Source organism: Sinocyclocheilus rhinocerous, unplaced genomic scaffold (assembly GCF_001515625.1).
Source record: "Sinocyclocheilus rhinocerous isolate Xijiao unplaced genomic scaffold, SAMN03320098_v1.1 scaffold65, whole genome shotgun sequence".
Classification (NCBI taxonomy): Eukaryota; Metazoa; Chordata; class Actinopteri; order Cypriniformes; family Cyprinidae; genus Sinocyclocheilus; species Sinocyclocheilus rhinocerous.
The window spans coordinates 589490-614358 of NW_015662000.1; the positions used below are offsets into that span (position 1 = coordinate 589490).

Genomic DNA, 24869 nt, shown 5'->3' on the forward strand with positions numbered 1-24869 from the left:
GTATACACCTGTGTATGTGTATTTTTTTATATTTTTTTTTGCAAACATTTCTTTGAATAACATGACCTTAAATATTAACACAAGATTGAATGTAACATAAAATAAATGATTACTTTTCATTAAAAAATCTTTTTTTAATGCCATAAATGCTTACATTTATGGTGTTCACTCGGGCAGCCATGTTGCTGGTGTAGCCGGTGCTGAGATAAGTCTCATACCCCTTCGTTTGAAGTGTGGTCACAAAAAAATCTTCGTTTGAAGGGATGTCTGGCCCTTTCCCCTACCCCTACCCCTCCAACCAAAAGAGAATCAAGACACCTCTACCCCTTCACGTGAATGTGCGAAACAGAGGGGTGGGGTAAGTGCAGGGGTAAGGAGTAGAAATGAGATTGGGCCTTATTTTAAAAGCATTAAAAGAATCTTACAGACCCCCAAATCTTTCAACTATAGCATATATTATAATCATTTTGGTTTACTTTTTCAACTTTAGCAATCATCATTGGACCCTACGGCCAGCCTCTTACAGTGTACCCTTGTATGCTATGTGGGAAGAAGTTCAAGTCGCGTGGTTTCCTCAAGCGCCACACCAAGAATCACCATCAGGATGTCGTAAACCGAAAGAAATACCAGTGCACGGACTGTGATTTCACCACTAACAAAAAAGCCAGTCTCCACAACCACATGGAGATCCACACCCTCAGCAGTAAAGCCCAATTTGAGTGTGAAGTCTGCGGAAAAGAGTTTCACCAGCAGGCGGCGCTGTTCTCCCACCATCTGCAGCACCACCACCGAGAATCCAAGCTTCAGATCCCGCCACCCACCACCAAAATGCACAAATGCAAGTTCTGCGAATACGAGACGGCAGAACAAGGACTTCTAAACCGACACCTTCTCGCCGTTCACAGCAAGAATTTCCCACATATCTGCGTGGAGTGTGGGAAGGGTTTCCGGCATCCTTCAGAGCTGAAAAAACACATGAGAACCCACACCGGCGAAAAACCGTACTCCTGCCTTTACTGTGACTACAAATCAGCCGACTCATCCAACTTAAAGACGCACATTAAGACCAAGCATAGCAAAGAAATGCCCTACAAGTGTGACCGCTGTTTCCAGACATTTGCCGAACCTGACGAGCTGTTACAACACGGACTGACACACGAGGAGGCCAAAACACACCAGTGCACCCACTGTGACCATAAAAGCTCCAATTCCAGTGACCTGAAGCGCCACATCATTTCAGTTCACACCAAAGACTATCCACATAAATGTGAAGTCTGTGGAAAAGGCTTCCACCGGCCATCCGAGCTCAAAAAGCACTCGGCCGCTCATAAGGTGAAGAAGTTACACCAGTGCAGGCATTGCAACTTCAAAATCGCTGATCCGTTTGTTCTCAGTCGGCATATTTTGTCAGCGCACACCAAGGAGCAGCAGGCGTTTCCTGACAAAAGGGGTCTTAAGAAGACGTTTGGACTCTGTGCTCACGGAGGTAAGAAAATTTTGGGCGGTGCCAGTTTGTCCAAGGGCCACCGGGAGCGCCGGGTGTACCAATGCCAGTATTGCGACTACAGCACGGGCGACGCGTCTGGTTTCAAGAGGCACGTGATCTCCATTCACACCAAAGACTATCCTCACCGATGTGACTTCTGCTCGAAAGGCTTCCGCAGACCGTCGGAGAAGAATCAGCACATAATGCGGCATCATAAAGACCTAATGCCTATCATGTGACCTTTGCAATCAGAAACCCATTAGGAAAAGCGCTGTTCTGATGAAGCTGTGGTCTTCAGGGCCGTTGGAAAGCCAACTAGAGGCTTTTTCGGATCCTGATAGTACAGACAGGCTGAAAGTGCAAGAAAATAGAGAGAAAAACAACCATCTAATGTGTCCAGTTGCAATGTTCTGAAGACACATTTTTTAAAGTTTAATTAACCATTCTTGATCAGCTGACCAGCTTTAGATTAATGCGAAAATAGATAAACTTGCATACCAATCCATCAAGGGTGGATGACATACATGCATCTGGTTATAAATTTGAATTATGACTCCTTTATTGCATGTTACACAAAACATGTTTGAACCGCTTTGGTGATTGCTGCGTGTTTGTGCACATGCGTTTTTAAGTACAAACGTTTTGGGATTAGCCTTGAAGACGTCCGTTGTCATTAAACAACGGTGCTAATGCTTTATCGACTAGCTTCAGATGAGCAGAATGTCTAATTAAAGTGAACTGAAAAATGCCATGGCTGCTAAAAATTTGTTTTAATTTTAGGGGGAAAAAATTGCTGTTCAGACCAGATATAGGCTTTTGGGAAACCCATCTTTTATTTTGGTTCTCTGAACAAAATGAATCAACAACATTGGTGCATTAATTTACTAATATCAGCTGTTATGAATTTAATGTAGGACACGGTTTCTTGGTAATATTTCCAATAAAAATCATATTGCAAATAGTACTCAACTCACAAGAGATCTTGAGGTTTAATCGGAGTGTGCAGACATTAAATCAGGCCGAATGGCTGGTTAATCTAAATTTATTTGAATTTAGACACTAGTATGTTTGTGTATTTCTTGAATGTGGTCGTTTGGCTTTTGGTCTGTTTGTTGTAAAACTCGCCCTCGAATTATTATTATTAAGACGTTTAGGGTAAATTTTATTTTTTACACATACTGAAAATGTATAATCTGGAATAAAGAGATTCTAAAAAACTGTTATGTTATGTGTATAGGAAATATTTGTAAATACGTAAGTAATAAACAGTATTTTGTGTCCAAAATGTTTTTTTTTTTTATTATTATATTTTTCATGATGAAACGCAAATGGATAATCTGAATAAATCACACCAGCTTTTGTCATTTGTAAACCAATTTTAATCTTAACAGCAGTAAACAAAACTACCAGAGACAAAAAAATTAAAAAGCACTCTTCATAAAAATTTGTTTTCAGGAATCCGCATATCGTTCATGAAACATGTTTGACACATTTACAGGGAGAAAAAAATCACACGTCAATACAGAAACATCAAAAACTGAGTTCAATTTATAAAAATGCATCATTTGGATAAGGTAATACTTTGCCATTCTGTCCCCTGGCTTGAGAGATTCTTTGGATAAGCTCTGTAGTTGCAAACTGGATTGTCATTGTGAGCACAACAAGGCAAAAAGAAAAACTGATGCTTCCATACAAAAAGAAAGATGAAAACCAAGCAAATTCACATCTGTTTTAGGTGAAATGATCGGACCAACAGAAGTTGTCTTTGTCTTTCGGTTGAGACTCTTAGGCATCTGAGCATTCTCCTGTAGAACAGTAGGTATAAAGTTAGCAAAAATGTAATAATAAGAGACATTGGCAATTGATTAAAATCTTAAAATGTACCATTTGGTGGCAGTATGGCAATGTTTTCCTCAAGGATGCCGGTGTCCATAGAGAACTGCCTGAACTTCTCCTTCAAGTCATCAGAAATTTCTGTGGTACGACCTGTTAAAGACACATTCAGGGTCTGTTTAGCATTTATTCATTAAAACGTTACAGCTAAATTGTGTCTTTTGGACAAATCGAGCTCTTACTGTAGAGTTTGTTGAGAACCTCAGAAACATCTCCCTTGGTCTTGATGGTGTGAACGAGAGCGTACTCATCAAATTTGGCATCAGCCACACGCATGTCATTGTCATTTCCCCAACCTGAAAAAAATCGAGCACATTTAGGCCAAAGGAACAACAATCTGACCATTAGCTGAAGCAAAAGCAGGATGACTTACGCTGGCTGTGGAAGACAAAACGTCCTGGAGTCTTGGTTTTCTTGGCGAGGTGTGTCATTCTCCAGCAGGAACCATCACTTCTGAGAAACAAATGAAGCAATTAAAGTTATTCTTTTGTAATTATGAGAACATGTATCAAAACTCTTCTCTTTGAACACTAAACCTAGTTTGAGCTTACTTCAGATTAGTGTAACTGAGATCAAGGTCTCCGTCCTCGGTAGGCACCAGCATGGCAGTTCCCATCTTCATGTCAGCCTTGTGACTGACAAACCATTTTGCATTTGTAGCAAAGCCAATGAGATACCACTTTCCTCCAACCTGCAAAGAATATAACTATTTTAGACCAACGCTCTTAAAAATAAAGATTTCAAAATGTTTTTTTACAGTGACGCCAAAGAAACAACTTTTTGGTTCCCTAAAGAGCCTTCACTTCTTAAAAGAACGATTTTTTTCTTACTGCTAAGATCATTGTAATAATCTAAAGAACCTTTTTCCACTATGAAGAATGGAAAGATTCCATGGAAGGTTCTTCATGTAACCATTAATTAATTAATGCATTTAGCAGACGCTAAAAGCGACTTACAGTGCATTCAGGCTATACATGTTTTACCAGTATGTGTGTTCCCTGGGAATCGAACCCACGGCCTTTTGCGCTGCTAACGCAATGCTCTACCACAGGAACATTACCATTAATGGCAATAAAGAAGAGAAAACCTAACCTGAGAATATCCCTAAAACTCACTGATAACACACAGATGCTTTAGTATTTTACAGTAAAACTGCAAGGTAAATGCCTGTATATTTTAGTTTTTACCTTTTCCAGGTCGAAGTCAGTCATGGGCAGGACATCAGCAGAAGTGAACGCTGCACAGAGCAGAACGCACAGCATCTTCAAAACAACAGTCGTCATGGCTGTAGAAGTGTAGGTTCTCTCTCAGTATGCAGTTCAGAAGGCAAAGTCGGCTGCGTAGAGGAGACGACAGGCAGCCCCTGTTTTATCCTCAGATTTGAGGCCGCCCCCCCCCAAACCCTCCTTCCTTGAGTCCCTCCCACCTCCGAAGACACAGCAGGAATGATAATTACAGTCGTTACACAACATGCACGTTTGGATTTTTCCAGGTATATGTGGGTGTCTGAAGCTTTTTTTTATACTAATGTCCCTGTTTGGCTTTCATGCAATACATGTTTCTTATTGCTCATCCATGCTGACCAAAATGCTGTGAAATATTATGATTGAAAACAACTGTTTTCTATTTTAATGTACTTTCAAATGTCATTTATTCTTGTGATGGCAAAGCTGAATTTTCTCCAGTCTTCAGTGTCACATGATCCTTCAGAAATCATTCTAATATGCTGATTTGCTGTTATTATTATCAAAGTTGAACTCAAGTTTAGTGTAAACCATTTTTCAGGAGTCCTTGATGAATAGAAAGTTCAAAAGAACAGCATTCATTCGAAACAGAAATGTTTTGTAGCATTATAAATGTCTTTACTGTCACTTTTGATCAATTTAAAGCAGCACTATGTAACTTTTGGCGCTCTAGCGGCTAATAAACAGAACTGCACACATCCCGCGGAAGAACATTCCAACCGGAGCTACTTCTCTAAGTTTATGTCTATGGCGATTCACGCAGGTATGTGTTACTCCGCGGCGGTGACGACCCGACCAGGCTACAATAGTCCAAATATAAGTACTTATTATAAGTGTACTGTAGTGATTCGGAATAAGACAAAAATGCGGTTTGGAAGATGAATTCATGATGTACTCGCTCATTATATACATTTTGCAAATTTTGAACACAGAAAAAGTTACATAGTGCTGCTTTAAAGCATGCTTGATGAATAAAACTATTTTAAAAAATCTTACTGACCCCAAACTTTTGAATGGTATCGTGTAGATTGGAGATGATGATAAGTCCAATAGACTAAAGAAAAGTGTTTTTAATTAAATGTAGGCTAATGCAAAATACCAAAATGCATTTTATTGCCAAATCAAGCTCTTGTGCAGCCTTTTGGGTGACTGTGACCGTTGCAGCAAAAAGCAATTTTGAGTTAAAACTAGTTCATTTCTGTGTTAGATGTTTTTCCATAAGAAAATGATTACCGTAGGATATTTTTTGGAATGTTGGATATGAAACATGCTTACCCCTTGTGTTGTGTAACTCTGAAAGGGTGGACAGGCAGAGTCTTGTTTTGAGAGTTATATCACAAACCACACTAACTTCATCAAAATGCCTTTGCCTTGTTTTATAAGTAGGCCTACCTTTTTGTTATATCTAAAATCACCAATTTTGATACTTATTAGCAAGGATGCAACCCAAATAAAGATTGGGGGATGCACTTTACTCAATATCTACTGGTTTTTATTAGGCTATATTGAATGCTATAGTTCCTGATCAAACAAACAAAAAAATCTCATTTTAAAACACACAAAACCTTAAAATGACAAAACAGCTTTATTGGTGCAATTCTTAGCACAACGCTTTCTCACAGTGCTCACAAGATGATGGCCAGTCAGTCTTAGGTTAGATCTGGTGGACAAAGCAATGATTGTGTTGTGTTAGGTTGTTAGGCAAAAATAGGGATTATACAAAAGTATACAGTTTCATTGTGTTACAAAACCTAATTTAAGTTACGCAAGTTTTGCAACACATGCCTTTAAAACAGAAAACGTGATTCTAACAAAAGCAGGAGATGCACAAATAGGCCGGATTGGGTCTTTTTGTAGGATGAAACAAAATCTTTCAGCCAATCAGTAGCTAAATGTTGCCTAACACCAAGCAACGCCACAGAGCAGTCGAGAAATCCAATTCTTTTAGCGAATCGGTTCGTTTAAATCATTCACATTAATCAGTTCGCAGAACTCCTCGCGCGGGATTTTACGTGTTATTGCACGGAGTGAAATAAATAATCAGTTGAACATTTTATGAATCTGTATTCGAATACTTTTTATGTTGTGTCAGTGATTTCCATTAGTTACTGACGAGTATTAAAATAAGCTCTGCGAATCGGTTCATTTGAATCATTAAAAAGAACCGTTACAAAATAACGACTCGTGCGCCAATATGACATTAGAATCAGCTGTGCCTGTGCGATGTTTAGAATGTTATTAAATTACTTAACAATATACATGTCGTTCTGTAAATGCCAGTTAATTAAACAGTAAGCCAATGTAAAAAAAACAAAAACAATTGTAACCAGCTCTTACCCAGGACCTTATCTGTGGACTCGCAGAACCCTGGAAAAGAGTCTCGAGTTAAAAAAAAAAAAAAAAAAAGTGTTTCAGCTGTTTTATTATAATTTGTACATTGTCTCACCATAGTCAGGATACTGGAAAATGACGTCCAATCCCAAATTAAATGTCTTTGCACGATCCTCAAATTTATCCACTATATTATCAGGCACTTCACTGGAACGTCCTTTCAAACGAAATAAATTTTGATTAAAACAGTGCTCTTTTCCACAGTGGTGCAATTGTGACACTAAAGAATGGGTTTGAGAAGTTTAAAATAGAGGCTAGAACACCTACCATACAGTTTCATGGTAATTTTCCCTGCTCTTTTAAAAACCACCGTAGCATAGGAGCTGCAGTCTGTCTCAAGTACCATTATGTCCACATTCTCAGCAGGTCTCTTACCTGCATAAAGAATTTGACATTATTGAATGCCAATCAATCAATCAATACCTACCAAGAGGAATTTATGTTTAAGAATATGTTTTAAATTATAAACAATAAAATACAATTATAAATTTAAAAAAAAATAAAACGTCATATTTGGACACTTTATGGTTGTCAAACTTAGTGGAACTCTCTTACGACACCTGAGTGAACCTGATGGCTATGACAATAAAAATGTTATCTATAAAGCATCATTTATAGCATTATAGCATAATTTGCAAACATGTTGTTGTAAATGCAATAATATACATACTCTAAGTGTGTCTAAAGTGTTCAAATACATGCTGGATCAAATGTATTTGTCCACAGAAACACTTTATTTTAGTGTCTTTCAAATAAATGTTAGATGCACTTTAGTAATAGCAGTTCTATCATGATAACTCTCTGAAGATTTTAGCATGGTAATGGATATGACAATGTTCATGCATTTTGGTCTAATGAAATCAAAGTCTAGGAACTCTCACAAAACAATAAAACTAATCTGGAGAAGAGATCTCCAAAAAGATCAAATGACAACACCATGTCCAAACCTCTCTCCTTGCTCATTGCCCTCTCACTTTCCCCTCTAAATTGGAACTGAAGTTAATTGGATTCTCATTGTTTATTTATAAAACTGGCATGATACATTTTTACCTGACAAATAAAATTTTATATTTGATTTATTCCGAACTCTTCTGAAATCATTATGACTAGTAGATTAAGTGAAGTCTGGTATTACCGCAAATCTGCGTCCAGGATTGGTCAAACTGAAGGCCCAAAGAATCAAGCATGTGGCACATCATGTGGGACCTTTTGATTTCTGTCTATGAGTGACTTAGCAAGTTGCAGCTGCGTGACTAAGGAAAATATACTTTTTGTATGAGTGAGCAAGTGGCAACCGACTTAAAGGTATTAATTCACTCTGCATCCTCTAACTAACTCAGAACTGGCGAGTTTGTGATCGAGAGACCCGCGCTGGCCACGCAAGGCCCTAAGTGACACTGGGGCCCTAATGAACGAATAATTGAAAGAATGGGATGTCCAGATTAATCAAATACAGAGACTAAAATTGAAACTAAATCCTGATAAATTAAGTGAACTTCGCAGAAGCGCAAGTAAAAGACCTACACACATTATATATTCGCATATATAGTAGCATATAATAACCCATAGCAGATCTATACAGGTGGAGCTGGGGAAGGTGGAAGGTTTCAGAGGAACTCTGAAAGCGTGCTGCCAAGTGCTCTAGTGAATGCTAACCTGCCATTTAAATGTAAAGCAGTAAGCTCATTGGCTGCGTATACAACATGAACCAATCAGCTTGTGCCAAGTAGTTTCATGCTGTGAATATCATCAGTTTCCATTAACTACCCATCGGCCTGCTATTCTAGAGTTTCATGAAAGAACTTGGCATTACAATTTTTACATAATTATCTAACATTAAACCAAACCCTAACCATATCCCTATAGTAGTAAGGCACGGCTAGCTGTGCATTAAACAATTTCAATGCACAACGTGGAGGCTTAGAACCACCCGACATGAAGCGGTCGTTCATTATCCCACTTATACCATGGTCATTTGCCAGCATTGACAAATTAAAGCTGTTAATGATGTTTGGAGTGCAATATTTTACCAGACGGGTAAAAATGACAGTTACGAATTGTTAGCGCTAGCATTCTGTCCGTTTCAAATCAGACACAGAGATGAAATAGTGCGGTAAGATCACATTTATTTGAATGAATTATAGCAGTTATTTGAATTAATTAATTGATCGACAGAGAGAGAGTGAGAGTGAGAGAGATGACAGTATTGTGTGCATTACTGCACGTCTCTCTACAAACAATTAAGCTGTTTAGTTACTTCAAAAACAGCGATTTTACCAGGCAGGAATATAATGTAGCGATCTACTATCTAAGCTATTTTATTAATAAAAGTCGTGGGGCAGCATTGACAACAAATTTCTGTGTGTGTTCAGTGCAATCTGTGCAATCTGTGTGTGTGTGTGTGTGTGTGCGCATGTGATGTTTGTGGGTTTGTGTGCATCAATTAAAGCAGTGCATTAATATAGAACATTGATTAAACTAACTTGGAACTACTTGTGCATTAAACAGTTTTAATGCATACATGCTAGCCAATCAGAACCGAGTATTCAGACAGGCCATGGTATAATTAATATTACTGAGTACTTTTTTTCGTTTTTCAAAATGTGATTTTTTTTTTTTTTTTAAGTCTTTAAAATCACTTGTGAAGATTATGAAATCTATTTCATCTATTGCATATCGATTGTCAGTCCAGGTCAGGGAGCATTTCACAACAAAGAAGAGCCATCAATTTAGATAGTGGTATGAATGACTTTGAACCCTTGTCTGTTGGTCAGTTCAGTCGGCACCAGATACCTACCTTTGAGAAACAGCTGGCCAGAGGTCTTTGTTCTCATGTAGTTCTGCTTGATTTCCCAGCATTCAAAATTGCTAACATTGGGAAAAAGCACAATGGATAAGTAGACAAGACGAAAAAAAAAATATTATATATATAATTTACATTTCTTAGTGATTTAAATATAAGGGAAAATGTCCATGTAAAAATTATTTTGACAAAGCAAGCTGTATCTTGCCCATCCAATGCTTTTGCTTATGAAAGTCTATACAAGTTGCCAAAGGGGACTTTCTTAAAGTTGCATAAGAAATCATGGTCTCACAATATGGTACTATCATCATATTTCATAAAAATTAGAAGCATTTATTGCTTAGTATTTATTGCCTGATGAACTTGTAATGCCTCAAAAAAGATCTTGATCTTGTTAAGGCAAGACACTGCAGGAAAAAAAATGCTTTTTTTCCATGTAGATTTTGGGCTTTTGCAGTTTTCATAAAGTGCTTTTTCTTCTCAGAATAGTGGAATTAAGAAAACATCCAAACTACACTTTTAAGTGTTTCTTTTATTGCACTTTATCTGTTTGTGTCTGTAGATTTCAATTACAATACATATCTTTAAAGACCATTTTCTTATTTTTCTACTAAACTGAGCCAATCTCCACTTCAGTAGCACTTACACCAAACATTACAGTTTTATTCCTATCTTTAATCTGAAGATTTTTACAGAGGGGTTGTTTGTATGTTTTGTTTGATTTTAAGATGAAGAGCTTGAAAAGAGTCCGCACATTCAAACATTAAAGCATCACAAGCGAGATGAGAACGATATATGCAATTTACTGAATAAAACAAGGCAAACGTTTCGGTCACATGTTGACCATTTTCAATGCCAAGCTAACAGTGTTAGAACTAGAAGAAGGCGCGGTGAGTCTCTGGCTGCTTCTCTGATACTTTGTTTGATTTTAAACAACATTTAATTCCTAAAAAATGGTGAACATTTGTTTTTTTCTGGCTGTTGACAGAATTTTCAGATTTAAAGAGCGATAAAAAGAGATATCCGAAATCCCCTCCCCTCGAAAAACTTATCTTATTCACTTGGGTCTTCCTGCCCTCTCATAACCAAAAGTAATTAAACGGGTCATATGATGCGATTTCAAGTTTCTTTCTCTTTGGAGTATTACAAGCTGATTGTGCATAGATAAGATCCCTGAAGTTGCAAAGACTAAAGTCTCAAAATCCCCTCCCCTCAAAAAACTTCGACTCATTAAAAAGTCTGTCAGTAAAATGAAAAGAATTTTAAACCTGTCTTTATCGAATGTTCCGATTTTTTGCTCTAGAATTGTATGCAATTTAGTGCATATTTAATTAGATAATACCTCATTTATATATGTAAACATAAGATACCAGAAAAATTGTAAGCTAATACAAAAAAGGCCAGTCGGATCTGGACCATCATCAAAGACGTGTCCAAGATGGGCATCACACTATAAAATAAAATGACATGTTAATGGTATCTGGCAACCTGAAAAGAAGAGTGGAAATTTTACTATTTACATTGTATGTTAGCAAACAGCACAAAGTAGGGTTTCCGAAAAAGCCAACAAAATGATTAAACCGGCTGACATCATTGTCCTGCACTAAAGAGAAAGGAAAACTTGAAATCGCATCATATGACCCCTTTAACTTACCACCTCTGTGCCTTTTTCTCTTGTAACAACATACTGTTCTGGAGTCAGCTTCCTCTGCCAATCTGTGGACTGGTCATAACGTGTCAGTGACTGCAAACCTGTATAAACAGCCATAAACGCAATACATTTTTTGTTCCAACACATACGTCTTAATAATGGATAATATACTAATCTCACAATTTGTAAAGAATTGTTACAAATAAAAATCCAAGTGTTTTTTCCTTATAACCTTTCCCTAATGAAAATGTTTCAAACAAAAATGTTTTGAGAATTGTTTTAATTAGTTAGTAGAAATTTTACATTCTATCATATTTGTCTTCTAAAATACCAAAGTTAGGTCTTTAATGACATAATTCTCTAGGCAGTGCAATCCTTTCTGTTGAGAAAACAACATCAACACAAACATGAATTTGATGAGATTTCTGAGATATTTTGTGGTATTAGTCAAAAAATCGAATAAATCAGTGTTATGGGCTACTATCTAATTAGTTAAATTATACTATTATATCTAAAATTATATATATTGTGCATTTCTTTTTGATTTTGAGTAATTTCCTGCGTCAGTGCTGAGATTATTATTATTTTTATTTTTTTTACTTAGGCCTATTTATTTGAACATGCATCACAGAAACTTTTGCAGGCCTTTCTCAAAAGCCAACACTGTGTTTGAGTAATCAGGTCACACATGTTCTGAGCTACATGACTAGAATAACTGCACTTTGCACCGACTTACTAGATAACGAAATGGAATTGCACAAAATTTAAATTGCACAAAATACAATAATTACAATAGAAAGCATATCCTGAGGTACTTCATTTGTGAACACAATATAGATCGAGGATAAAAATCCCTACCCATTGATGTAGACACCAGCCGAATCACTACAAATATCCTCTTCTGAGGTAAAATTGATTTGACAGTCGCTCCGTTGGTAACGATAGAGGAGAAGCGAATTAGAAAACGCGACATTTTTCTCGACATATGATTTCATCCAGTGGCCTGACTTTCTCCACTATTAGTTCACATAAGCTACCCCAAAAGACTGAAAAGAAGCTGAATTGAGCTCAGTGGTCTGCATTCCCCCCTCACAGCTCGAGCAGCGGAAACCGGTCACAATTCAGACTTTATGGGTCACGGTCGACTGGCTGAAACTGATCAATCTTTGCACCTCTTGTCAATGGACTAACCGCATCATACACGTCGAAGTTTATAAAAATTTGATTTTTGGGTTCCTTGTTTTCTGTCTTATCGGAATGTTTTCGCTCTTATCATATTTCATCGCAGACTTTGACCTTCATGTGGGAGAGAAACGTGTACCGCCTTCTACAACCGGTTATTACAATCAGAGATAATGCAATGTAACTAAGATTTGACCAGAATTCACATAATTTTGATAATACTTTATTAGAATTAAATTCATTTCACTTTGACAGCGTAGGCTATAATAAACAAAATAGAAAATGATGCATTAACCAGCTGACCCCGACACCAAAATTAATTTCAAAAACAAATATTAAATAAATCTGAACTGTGTGTGTGTGTGTGTGTGTGTGTAAACATAATACCAACATAATATTGCTATTAAATGGTGTGATATGCTAGAGCTGCTGGTGAGTTGCTTTTCATGAGGTTTCCAGGTTGATGCATGAGATCTATGATATAACATTCAGGCTGAGAGTAACCATAAGTTTTCTTTGGACTGGTAATGAAGATTTCGTTCCAGGCACGGTTGTATTCTCCTCTTATGAGACTGCAGCTCAGCCCAATTCGGTCTGCAAGAACCTAAAATGGATTGCAATTAATCTGTTACACACAATTGGGCAGAAATATCTGTTGCAACTGAAGCCATAACCACACTTCTCACCAAATATTCACATTAGTGGTTTATTTTGTCTTTTCAATATGTGATTCTTATTGCTGAATATGTGGTTACATCCTTGGTTGCACAAAGTCACTGTCAGACCATTTTTATAGACCGTCAAGAAGAGAGAGGGTTCTGCCAATAGCACAGGACCTCTGGAGCACATAAGGATGCATAAATTACCTTGTAAAGCAATGCTCTATGAAAGTAGGTGCCCTTTTTTATTTTTCCAATGAGAACGATGTTGGAACAGGCTTCGAATTTCAGCTCGCTTATATGCAGTTCCCACAGAAAGTCATGTAGCTTTTCTGGCTCAACCTGGCCGCCCATTGCATCACACACTAACCTGTGAAAAAATCACATTACTTGTCATATTTCAGCCATGTGGATGTTGAATATGGGATGACAATGAGAAAAAACTCACATGGCCAAAGCCGTATACATTTTGACCACATCCTGAAGTGGCGTGATGGATTCGACTGCCTCTTTGACAAGATTATGAAATGCAGCGTCATATGGCAAGCTCCATGCTTCCTCCACCACCATCTCTGGCTGTGGCTTATACTCATCCTCATCCTTCCTTTTCTCATCCTCTTTGTTACCCTTTCCCTTCATTTTACTTTAGAAAGAGAGATGAGAGTGAGAAAGATGGTTTACCGAAAGTAAAAACAACTCACGCACACACACCTTGGTGTTTTGCTGCTCCTTTTGCTGCTCAAAACAGATGAGGCAGTAGTTTCTGTTGGACTATCTTGCTTACAATCATCTGGTTCCTTGGTAATAAATCTGATAGAAGAATGAGTCATTTTTTAACCTTAAATGAACAGTTCATCCAATAATGAAAATTTCCTGAAAATTTACTTCACCCTCAGACCATCCAAGATGCAGACGAGTGTGTTTATTCATCGGATAATATTTGGAGAAATTTTGCATTACATCACTTTCTCACCAATGGATCCTCTGCAGTGAATGTTTGCCGTAAGAGTTCAAACACAGTCCAAATCCCAATAATCCACAAGTAATTAACTTAATCCACTATAGCCGCATGTTTGTAATAAACCAATTCTTCATTAAAATATTTTAAGACTAAAGTTGCATCTGAATCATGAAAGAAATATGCACAGATCAAGCACTATTCACAAGCGAAAACAGTGCAAAACAGTTCTAAACAAATATGTTGGTGGATTTTGCTGTGAGAGGACAAAATGGGATGGACTTTTTACTGGAGGAAGCATTATTATGGATTATGGATTGGTATTTTGGCCAGAAGCGACAGTTTAAAGTTAAAAAGCCTTAAGGATGGATTTGTTCCTTACAAACACACAGTTTTCACAAGGCACTAACTGGTGGATTCTTGTGGAATATTGTGATGGTTTTATTAGATGTTTGGACTCTCATTCTGATGGCGCCCATTCACTGCAGAGGATCCACTATGAGCAAGTCATATAATGCTATATATATCTCCAAATTTGTTCCGGTGATGAAAAAAATCTCATCTACATCTTGGATAGCCTGAGGGTGAGTACATTTTCATCAAATTTTCATTTTTGGGTGGACTATGCCTTTAACATTCACTATGCAAAACCATCACAACATTTCCTAGAGCTGTGGATCAAATGACCTTTGTGCTCACTTGGCATTTGACAATGGTAGAACTGAATCCACAAACCCTAAGATTAGTGCATCAGAACAAACACAAAAACAAACATTTAAAGCGGTCAAGTAATGTTCTGTTTGTAATTTAGAATCTTCAGATGTAATTAACTTGAACTGAGCATAAATTGTGTTGCTTGGGCCTCAATGGCAGAATTCCCATTTCTCCTGTGGGATCTCTGGGCCAGATTTTTGCATGCATCTAGCCAATGCATGCAAAAGAATTTCCCCTGGGGAATTTCATCTATCTACATCTATTTGTTGTGCAACAGAGGTATTTAATATTCAAGTGTGCTGCTGTAGAACTAATGGTGTGGAAGAGGGCGGGCTCTGAAAGTCTTTATTCTCCACAAAGAGCTTGTTTTCTCTCTGATTTGAAAAGAGATCTAAATACTAGTGAAAAAGACGTTTAGCGTACATTTGATTAAATGTGCCCCTAAAATGACTATGAATGCACTAAATCAGTGAGGAAATTATTATTTGTGGAGCTGTTTGATACAATGTTTGAGCAAGATTCATGAAACAGCAGGTTTGGATTGCCAAAGCATGACCCTTGGCCTTAACATACTGATCCAGGGGTTTCCCATTCACTGCTATAGTGGCTCGATGTTTGTTGACAACTTGTTTTGATATTTCCTCCAAGGTAGGAACCTGATGACCCATTCTTATCTGCAGAAGGAAGAAGAGAAAGCAAGAGAAAAGAGAGATTGACTGATGCATGCAACCTCTGCGAGTGAGGATTTATTTTGGCTCTTGAAAAACATTCACATTTGGACCTGTCCAGGGTCGTAGAAGCCATCTGTAGTTATATCGCTGGCTGACAGGTGTCCTGTCAGACTATACTTCAATGACATATTACTGTCCAGAAGCTTCTGTAGTGCCAGCTCACTAAATTTGTTGTTACGGTTTGGTGACAGGTTGATTTCCTGGAGTATCTCCAGAGCTCTGTAAGATTGATGACAACAAATCTAAATGACTGAACAATCAATAAAGAGACCCTTAACCAGCCAAAACATCTGAAAGAGTGAATCTCTCAAAACTAGAATCTCTCAGGAGCATGTCCTGGTCTTATTTCACCCCCAAATCAAAAGAAATACATTTAAAAAAAAACTATTATAGCACCATTAGGATTTCATTAGTAGTAGTATTGCTTTGTGTCATTATTTTTATAAAAAATAATAACAGTTCATCGCCTGATTCTGATATAATGTAGTGAAAAAATACATATTATTAAATACATAGACATACATGTTATACATATTGTTATTTCATAGTGTTTGTTGGTTTGACGCTGATTTATATAAAAAAATATTTAAATGTATTTAAATTTAATTAAATACAAAAATACTGTGATTAGAATATAATGGAAATGGCTACTAATAATGTGATTTATATAAAATGTCCATATGCAGTACAGGAATGAAAAGTTTGGAGGAAAACGTGTATAATTGTCATAGAAAATAATCACAAATGTAAAATCTAGTCCTAAAATAGGCTTCATTCTCATCTAGAAATCTGATACTTGGGATTTACTGCCATCTATTGGTTTTTACTTTAACAGTTAATTCTACAAATGTGGCAAACATCTCAAGCCTACATGTTTATTTTTATTTATTTTTTATTAATTTCTATTTATTTATTTATTTTCCCTAAATCCAAGGCTCATGGAAACTTGCCTTATATATTATGTTCATATGTAGACTTAGAAATGTGAATTTTAGTGTGGGAAATTTTGTGTATTAAAGCATAAAACATGCTTACCCGGCATTACACAATTCTAGGGCTGTTATTTCATCGTTTGCACACACACTAATTGCCCAGGAAGCATTTCTCCGAATTTCAGCATTGATAGATTTGAGCAGTTGAACTAAAGGTGACAGGCCTCCAACATTTCTCAGCTGCATGTAAAAACAAACAATTACCAGAAACTGCACATAATGTAAAGTACAAAAATATCCATTTACGTCCTTCACACCCACTGACACAGAAAAAAAGTTTGTTTTTCCTACACTCAGTTTGCTGATAAGCTGTGGCGATTGTATAGACCTGTGAAATTAGCTCTTTTGTGCAGTGCACTGTTACCTCCATCCTGGCCTCTGCATCACAGGCCAGTGAAGCCACAGCCTGCGTTGCACTGATGAGTATGTTATTGTCAGTGGAGTGTAGCAGCTCCACCAATGCTGGCATAGCTTCATGGGCCAGAATGCTTCTGCGCAGCTCCTCCTGCGATGCCATGTTTGTCAAGACTGATGCCGCATACACAGCTGCTCCCGTGCAGCTGTCTCGCAGCTGTTGCACCAAGAGCTTGTCACCCTCTGCATCATGTATAGCACTGAAAAATTGATAAAGAAAGGTGCATTTCTATGGAGCTGTGCAATACTGTACTGACTATATAATCTTGTTGCATTTTGAAATTATGACTCACTAAGCATTGAGATTGTTGTCGTTGGTCAAGCCGGACAGGGCCTCTGCTGCAGCCATTCTCAACTCACTTCCTTCACTGTTCAGCAGCTGCACGATGGGCTTAATCGCATCTGAAATGCACAGACACATCAGCGCTTCAATGACACAAAAGGACAAGAGTGATCATTTTGACAAAACTAAAGTCAGAATGAATTAAAAAGGGAAATAAAAACAAGCCCGGATGCTTGATGTCAGTGAGATTACCCAGACTTCTGAACGTATCTCTGCTGGAAAGGTTTTTGCTCACTGTTGCCACAGCCTGGCATGCAGCAGTGCGTACACTCTCATTCTCCTGCATGAGAAGGTCAGTGAGGGTCTTTTCTACATTCCGTTCATGAAGAATTTTTCTGTTCTCACCTTTATGGAGAGAAAAAACACAATATACAATTTGGATTGTTATACAATTGTATTGTAAAAGAAAATCCTGTTCTGTCTATTGCTTTATATCAGTGTCTACCAGTATACACTATTAGACAAAATGTGCAAAAATTGTTCCTTTTGCATGTCACTGGGGACGTACACCTCAAAGCTACACCTGTATGTACCCTCTAAACACTAATTTGTCCTCCTAAGGTTCTGATATGCACCCATAAAGTACTAATATGTACCTGTAAATACAAATACAGCATGTACCCTTCAAGTAGTAATATGTCCTATTAAGGTACTAAAATGTCCCTGTAAATACAACCTTGAAGTACTAATATGTCCTATTAAGGTACTAATACACGCTTAAAGTATTAATATGTGCCAAATACAAATATACAACCTTAAGGCACTAATATGCACACTTGAAGTTCTAAAATGTCCTCCTACAGTACTAATATGCACCATTCAAGTATTAATATGTACCTGTAATACAAATATACACCATTAAAGTATTAATATGTCCTCTAAAGAAACTAATAAGCAACCTTAAAGTACAAATATGCCCCCTTTAAAGTAGTAATTTGTCCTCTTTTCCTACTAATATGCTGCCTTAAAGTACTCATATGTACCTGTTACATACAAATATGTACACTTGAAGTTGTAATATGTCCTCTTAAGGCACTAATATGCTACCTTAAAGTACAAATATGCATGGTAATGCACCCTTAAAATATTACTAATATATCCTCTTGAGGTGCTAATATGTATGTTAGTAATATGTCTTCTTAAGAACTAACATGCAACTTTACAGTACAAACATGTACTAATGTGTGCTAATATGTCCTCCTAAGGTATTAATATGCATATTTATGCTACTAACGACCACCCTTAAAGTACTAATGCGCTCTCACTAAAGTACAAATATGCAATTTGGCCAAAAATGAAAATTATGTCAACATTTGCTCACCCACATGTTGTTCCACACTTGTCTCACGAGTAAAACACACATAATACCTTCTTCTATGTTCCACAATCAAAGTTTTCAATTAACATGAGGGTGAGTAAATAATGACAGAATTTAGATTTTTCTACGCCTTTAAGGTCCAAAAAAAAACATTGTACATGAAGTACAAAGATGTACCTTTGTGTGACAAGCTGTTTCTGTACATTTTGTCTGATAGTGTATAGAGTACAAACTCATTTGTCAAAAAAGAACAGAGAACTGAGGCTTTTTTTCCATACCGCTCTGTGCCATCCTGGCTATGGCTTTAACTGCATTAGCCTGTGCTTCAGGCAGTGTGGATGTGCCAACAAACTGCAGTAGCTGTTCCAGACCACCCATCATCTGAATAAGCTGCATGGACTGGCTGTCTTCCAGACAGTTCGAGATAACCTTGAGAGTCCCCTCGTGCAGGTCACTAAACTCCTGTAGGGAGGAGACACAGCTGCCATTACTGCTCAATCATGTGTTGCTTGATTTTCATTGAATTGCTTGAATTGTTCTCAACTTTTATATAGAAAGTTTGATTGCTCATAATAAAGGTGACTAAGAAGCAGTTTCAAAAAGTGCTCATGAATAATTCAGATGAGAATAATTAGTCTACTTTGGTCCCGAGGATCTCCAGGATTCTGTCAAAGCCCTGTACATTCCTAAAGGCCACGCGGGTTTCACTGTCAGTGGTGATGTTCTCTATGGTGCGCAGTGCGAGCTGCTGAATAACTGGGAACTCTGAGCGTAGCAGTTCCAGAAGCGGGGGGAGTCCATTTAGTTGCTGCACAGCCGCTCGATTCTGAAAATCCTGAGTGTGCACAAAGAAGAAAAGAGCACAAATAATTGATTTTAACTGCATCCTTCTGCTATTCAAAGAGTTATGCTTTTAAAGCCGATCGAATATCTATGGCATTGTTCAAAATACTAATCATTTCAAATTCAATTTTCATCTAACAATTGTGTTTTGTTAGTGCTGTAAAATACCACCCTGACCGATGACTTTTAGTCTAATTCACAACAGACCTTCTGTCTGACTCGGACATCTGTTGTCTTACTTGTACAAGATTAAAGATGCACTCCACTGAATTTTTCTTCACATCAGGATCCGGGCTGGACAAGAGCTGAATAAGAGGTTCAAGCCCTTTGTGCTCAAGAATCTGGACCTTGTAGCAAAAGTCCACTGACAATGATGTCAAACACAAAGTGGCAAACTCGTGGACCACAACATTCTCTGAGGAAAAGAAAGTGGCAGGTAAGGTTTGTGCAAAAGAAATAAAAAAAATAATAATTATATATGTAAACATAAAAATTATATTTAAAAAATATATATATGTGTGTGTGTGTGGGGGGGGGTCAGTAAGATTTTTAATGTTTTTTAATGCTTATCAAGGCTGCCTTTATTTGATCAAAAATACAGTGAAAGCAGAAATATTGTAAAATATTATTACAATTAAAAAAAAGGTTTTCTGTTTAATGTACTTTAAAATATATTGTATTCCCTTGGTGGCAAAGCTGAATTTTCTTTATCACTGAATTTTCATTACTGCAGTCTTTAGTGTCACATGATCCTTATAGATTTTTTTATGAATGTTGAGAACAGCTGTGCTGCTTAATTTTTTTTTTTTTTTGGAACCTTTGATATTTGTTCGGGATTCTTTGATGAATAAAAAGATTTTAAAAAGAACAGCATTTATTCAAAATATACTTTTTTTGTAACAATATACACTAATGTTCAAAAGTTTGTAGTCAGTACTTTTTTGTTCTTTTTTAAAAAGAAATTAATACTGTTATTCAGCAAGGATATGTCAAATTAATAAAAAGTGACAGTAAAGACTTACGGTTACAAAATATTTCTCTCTCTCTCTATCTATATATGTGTGGGTGTGGGTGTGTACTAAAATTGAAAATGAAATTATAAAATGTGTCATTACCCTCAGGTGATAGCTTGCTGATGACTGCAGGTATTACATCCAGCTTCTTCAAACACTTTTTAACTTCATCTGTTTAAATATGACAGCTAAAATGAAAACTATGTTGCCGAACATCCTTTGATTTACTAGCAGTGCCTATTTTTATACCCTACTTACTGTTAGAAGCCATGATGCCCAGAGCCATGACAGCATTCCTGCGCACAGTCTTGTCCTCGTGAGATATGAGACGAGAAAGAGGTTCAATCGCTCCCAAGCACATCAAAGAAGTCTTATTCTCATCACCTAAAAATATCAACACAACAGCAAAACACACAGGGATCGATCAAGGAGAGCCACACATGGGAATATAGTGAGCACTTACCTCTGCAAAATTCTCAGTGACCTTAAGATGATGACTATAAGATTAGATGAGTTACCTTTTTCTGCGAATTTGTGGATGGCCTCACAAGCTTTTGCCAGCACCTCTTCTTCAGGAGAGCTGAGCATAAGAACCGCTGTCGCTGCTGTTTTGCTCTCGATAGGTAAAGGGTCGAACTGAAAGAATAAGACGTGTTATTAATTAAAAGTTTTTCATTAAAGTTATTAAAAGGTCGCGAAATATTTCAGGAGAGCCACGAGTGGAGAAAAATGTTCTCACCACATCTTTCGAGAATGGCTCTGCCTCTTTTTTTACTTTTTTCCCCATCTAGAGATCAAATACTTCACGGGCCTAAATAAAAGAACAATATTTAAAAACTAGTACAGAACACCGTTCAACAAGATAAATAATTAATATCTTAATAAATTATTTCTACAAAACATAATAATAAGCAACTTCTACAAAACATAAAAATACCAGCAACGCTGAAAGCAGTGTTTGGGTTTCTGTTTAGCTTGCTGCTGTTGCTAGGTGACAGATGTAACTTACCATTTCACCTGTAGGTGGGGCAAGAATCACTCCCAAACATATTTGGTCATTTATTTATTTATTTAAAATGTGTCGGTCATGAACCGTTAGGTGGCTCTGACGTAATAATTTATTAGATTATACACAAAATAATTAAATAAATCATCAGAAGAACATCTGAAAAATGGAGAAATTCTGAAATAACAGAAGCTGGTAACACTATTTTAAGGTGTCCTTGTTACACGTTACACGTACTTACTATTATAATAACAATAAAATATGCACAATTACATGCACCTAACCCTAAGCCAAACCCTAATCCTAACCATATAGTAAGTACATGTAGTTAATTAATATTACTCAGTACTTAAATGTATAATTACACTGTAACAAGGACACCTTAAAATAAAGCGTAACCCAGAAGCTTTTCCAGTATTTAACTAACACCAACAGCAGTAGCCTAGTAATGCCATCCCCATAAAACATGAAACTGTGGGATTGTCAGTATCATCTTGAATTTCCTCCATCTAAGATGACATGAACTGTCATTGGATCAGACCTGGACCTTCAGATGAGAATCATGTCCAGACTCATGGAGAGTGGAACCCACCCACTCCATGTTTGCTTGCTGGAATGAGGAGCATGCTGAGCAGTAGGCTGATCTAGCCTGGGTGTAACAGGGAGCGCCATACAAAGTCATTTGTACCATAAGACTATACATATGCAGCACATCCAGAGGCACCATGGGCTTTGATGAATTAAGCCATTCCTCAAGTACAATTAAAATGCACCTCTATCTATCTATCTATCTATCTATCGTGCTTTTACCTTTGTGCCAAATCAAATTTTGTTTGTGCTCGGCTTTTCTAGCCATTTATTATCTTCCCCTCTGAATCTAGATTGACCTCAATGAAAATAAATATTTGAGTTATAAATCAAAGCGTGTATGTGTGTGCTCGTTTTTGTGTGTGTGTGTTGTGTGTGTGTTGTGTGTGTGTGTGTGTGTTGTGTGTGTGTGCTCGCGTAGCTGTCAGTCCGTCAATCTGGCATTGCAGTGCGGATGAGCCGGATACGCCAACTTTAAGCAATATAGCTGACAAAATTCACACCGAATTCAGACTCGGACACGTTCCGCACTCGGAATACTGGCTGCGCCTAAAAATAAACACCTTTTCGGGGCAGACAAACGACGAAGAAAGAAAGTGGGAGTGGGATTTTGCTTGAGACATATTTGAAGGGTTGTTGGCTTAGCCTGACTGGGCGAGTTAGCATGCTAACGGAGCAGCGCCGCAGTGGATGTCTCGTCTCCACCCGCTCTTTCTCTTCAAATTAAACTGACGTCGCTCAAATTACATTTTATTCTTCATTTTCAGTGGTATCGGTCAGTATTTGGTTTGTTTTTTCTTTAAGCGAAGTGTTAGAAAAGCTCCCGAGGGGAGATTGACTTGGCAGGCTAGCTAGTTAGCAAGTAAGGAGGGCTTACTAATGAAGTCTTAAGGAGCTTTTGCAGTTTACGGACGAGAACTTACAAATAATACGGCTTTTTGCTCTGAACTTTAATGTTATATGTAACAGCAGACTTTTTGTAGCACATTTGGCGAGATATTCATCTGTCTAGCGATCTAATAGTTGAGTTGGTACAGCTAGCTGACTGCGGTTAGCTAACTGAACGTTATGCCAAATTATATTTTACTAAGACAGTTAGGACCCCACTAGCTTAATTAAAACACTTGTCACTGTGTGATAGTTAATTTATTGTTATACAACAAACAATGGCCTCGGCTGGTAACACTGTCTCATCGTTTGCGAGCAAAACAAAAACGAAGAAGAAACACTTCGTGTGTCAAAAAGTGAAGCTGTTTCGTGCCAGCGACCCTCTCCTCAGTGTTCTCATGTGGGGAATAAACCATTCGGTGAGTCAAAATCTGCTGTCTTTTTCTTTGTTTGTGTGCGTTATTGATCAGTGCATTAGAGTTAACGAGAAAAAAGAAGTTCAGCATGTCTCGCAACCGACAATTGGCACCATCTGTTGGGTTCATGCACTTCATGACCATCAGAGGTCTGCTTTGATTTTCTCTTGCCTAACCTTCAGTTTAATGGACAACATTCTGTTTTGCTCCTTAAAACACTTGCAGTTGCATACTAATACGTTCCTTATAGCATGAGAACAAAACCTGTCAATGTTTATATAAAGAATTGTTCATTTAAGGTTATTGTGCTTGTCGAAAAACTTCTGCAAACGTGATCATATTGATGGAAATGAGTGTAAAACCTTAATTTGAGGCTTATACAGTAATGAATCTTATTTGTAAGGTCTCTGTGTCCTTTTATGTGCATGCAAATAGGTTGCAAAATAATATCTGTATGAGTAGTGGAGTTGTGGGTGAGTAATCGTTTCCTGTTGGAAGTTTTGGTTGCGAGATGATAAGCTTAGAGGTTTGCTGAAGCAAGACTCATCTCAGCTGACTACTGACTGTTATTGCTTGCACCATTATCTGTCTTTGGAGAGGAAAGCCTTGCTGATGTGTTTTTCTTATAGGCTTATGCAGTTCAGTTGGGAGTGGTTCATGTTCATATACTTGTGGGTCTCCTTGACTGTACTTTGAGATGAAGAATGGCAGTATTTGCTCTACAGATAACAAAATCATTCAGATTTAGATGCCTTTATGTGTGTCCCTTTGGTTGTCCATTTATGTTTGGTGTGACAGTCTTCACCTCCTGCTTAGGGATATGCCAGTATCAAATTTTCATGTTGCGATTTATTGCTAATGCTTTTATTACGCTATACGGTATTACCACAATATTGAAATTAAGTAAAAAAAAAAAAAGTGCTGTCATAATACAGTATAACAGGTTTAATAACTTTTTTTCTTATAACAAAAATAACTGAACATTTAAATGCAATAAAGCAATACAGAAAAATGTATAAAGTTAAAAGTTTTACACAGATTAAAGTGCGAAAGAACTATAAAGACCAATAGGTATCACTTTACAATAAGACCAGACTGACCTCATTAGTTAACCTTAGTTAAAGGGTTAGTTCAGCCAAAAATGAAAATTAGGCTGCGTTTTACTCACCCCCGATGCATCCTAGGTGTATATGACTTTCTTCTTTCACGTCATTTGAACTGAAGGAATGCAACACCCGCTGAGTACAACGATAGAGCTTGAAAGATCAAAGACAATTTTTAATATAACTCCGACTGGATTCGTCTGAAAGAAGAAAGTCATATACACCTAGGATGC

The 24869-nt window shown here is 37.3% G+C and overlaps 6 protein-coding genes across 6 annotated transcripts in view; 2 read left to right on the forward strand and 4 right to left on the reverse strand.

Annotated features, from left to right (window-relative positions):
* The window catches only part of LOC107727201 (zinc finger Y-chromosomal protein 1-like), a 10600-nt gene extending 7615 nt beyond the window's left edge, over nt 1-2985 (forward strand). Inside the window, exon 9 of the mRNA XM_016536993.1 lies at nt 491-2985. Within this exon, the coding sequence (XP_016392479.1) occupies nt 491-1725 (1235 nt within the window). The 3' untranslated portion in view covers nt 1726-2985. The remainder of the gene's footprint in view (nt 1-490) is intronic.
* Nucleotides 2986-2992: 7 nt separating this feature from the next.
* On the reverse strand, nt 2993-4734 carry LOC107727228 (lipocalin-like). Its single transcript, XM_016537024.1, has 6 exons — nt 4567-4734; nt 3931-4070; nt 3753-3832; nt 3562-3675; nt 3371-3472; nt 2993-3291 (listed from the first exon to the last, which is right to left on the reverse strand). The coding sequence occupies exons 1-6, from the start codon at nt 4660-4662 to the stop codon at nt 3272-3274; spliced, it is 552 nt and encodes a 183-aa protein (XP_016392510.1). The 5' UTR covers nt 4663-4734; the 3' UTR covers nt 2993-3271.
* Nucleotides 4735-6189: 1455 nt separating this feature from the next.
* LOC107727202 (complement component C8 gamma chain-like) lies at nt 6190-9926 on the reverse strand (the record flags this gene model as incomplete). The annotated part of the gene is made up of 5 exons (XM_016536994.1): nt 6190-6283; nt 6961-6990; nt 7070-7171; nt 7282-7389; nt 9812-9926. Coding segments are annotated over 5 exons (366 nt in total), but the record flags the coding sequence as incomplete, so codon positions are not given.
* A 944-nt stretch (nt 9927-10870) lies between these two features.
* On the reverse strand, nt 10871-12750 carry LOC107727203 (methionine-R-sulfoxide reductase B2, mitochondrial-like). The gene is made up of 4 exons (XM_016536995.1): nt 12327-12750; nt 11472-11569; nt 11210-11267; nt 10871-10893 (listed from the first exon to the last, which is right to left on the reverse strand). Exons 1-4 carry the CDS (start codon nt 12451-12453, stop codon nt 10871-10873), a joined length of 306 nt encoding a protein of 101 aa, XP_016392481.1. The 5' UTR covers nt 12454-12750.
* A 169-nt stretch (nt 12751-12919) lies between these two features.
* On the reverse strand, nt 12920-21422 carry armc3 (armadillo repeat containing 3). Its single transcript, XM_016537003.1, has 17 exons — nt 21375-21422; nt 21154-21271; nt 20894-21019; nt 20738-20806; nt 19862-20037; nt 19420-19614; nt 19058-19241; nt 17654-17806; nt 17412-17520; nt 17069-17318; nt 16748-16884; nt 15763-15931; nt 15555-15655; nt 14021-14119; nt 13758-13952; nt 13517-13679; nt 12920-13254 (listed from the first exon to the last, which is right to left on the reverse strand). The coding sequence occupies exons 1-17, from the start codon at nt 21420-21422 to the stop codon at nt 13054-13056; spliced, it is 2493 nt and encodes an 830-aa protein (XP_016392489.1). The 3' UTR covers nt 12920-13053.
* A 1227-nt stretch (nt 21423-22649) lies between these two features.
* LOC107727230 (phosphatidylinositol 5-phosphate 4-kinase type-2 alpha) overlaps nt 22650-24869 on the forward strand; it is a 45064-nt gene continuing 42844 nt past the window's right edge. The window contains exon 1 of the mRNA XM_016537028.1: nt 22650-23536. Coding sequence (XP_016392514.1) covers nt 23396-23536 — 141 coding nt within the window. The 5' untranslated portion in view covers nt 22650-23395. The remainder of the gene's footprint in view (nt 23537-24869) is intronic.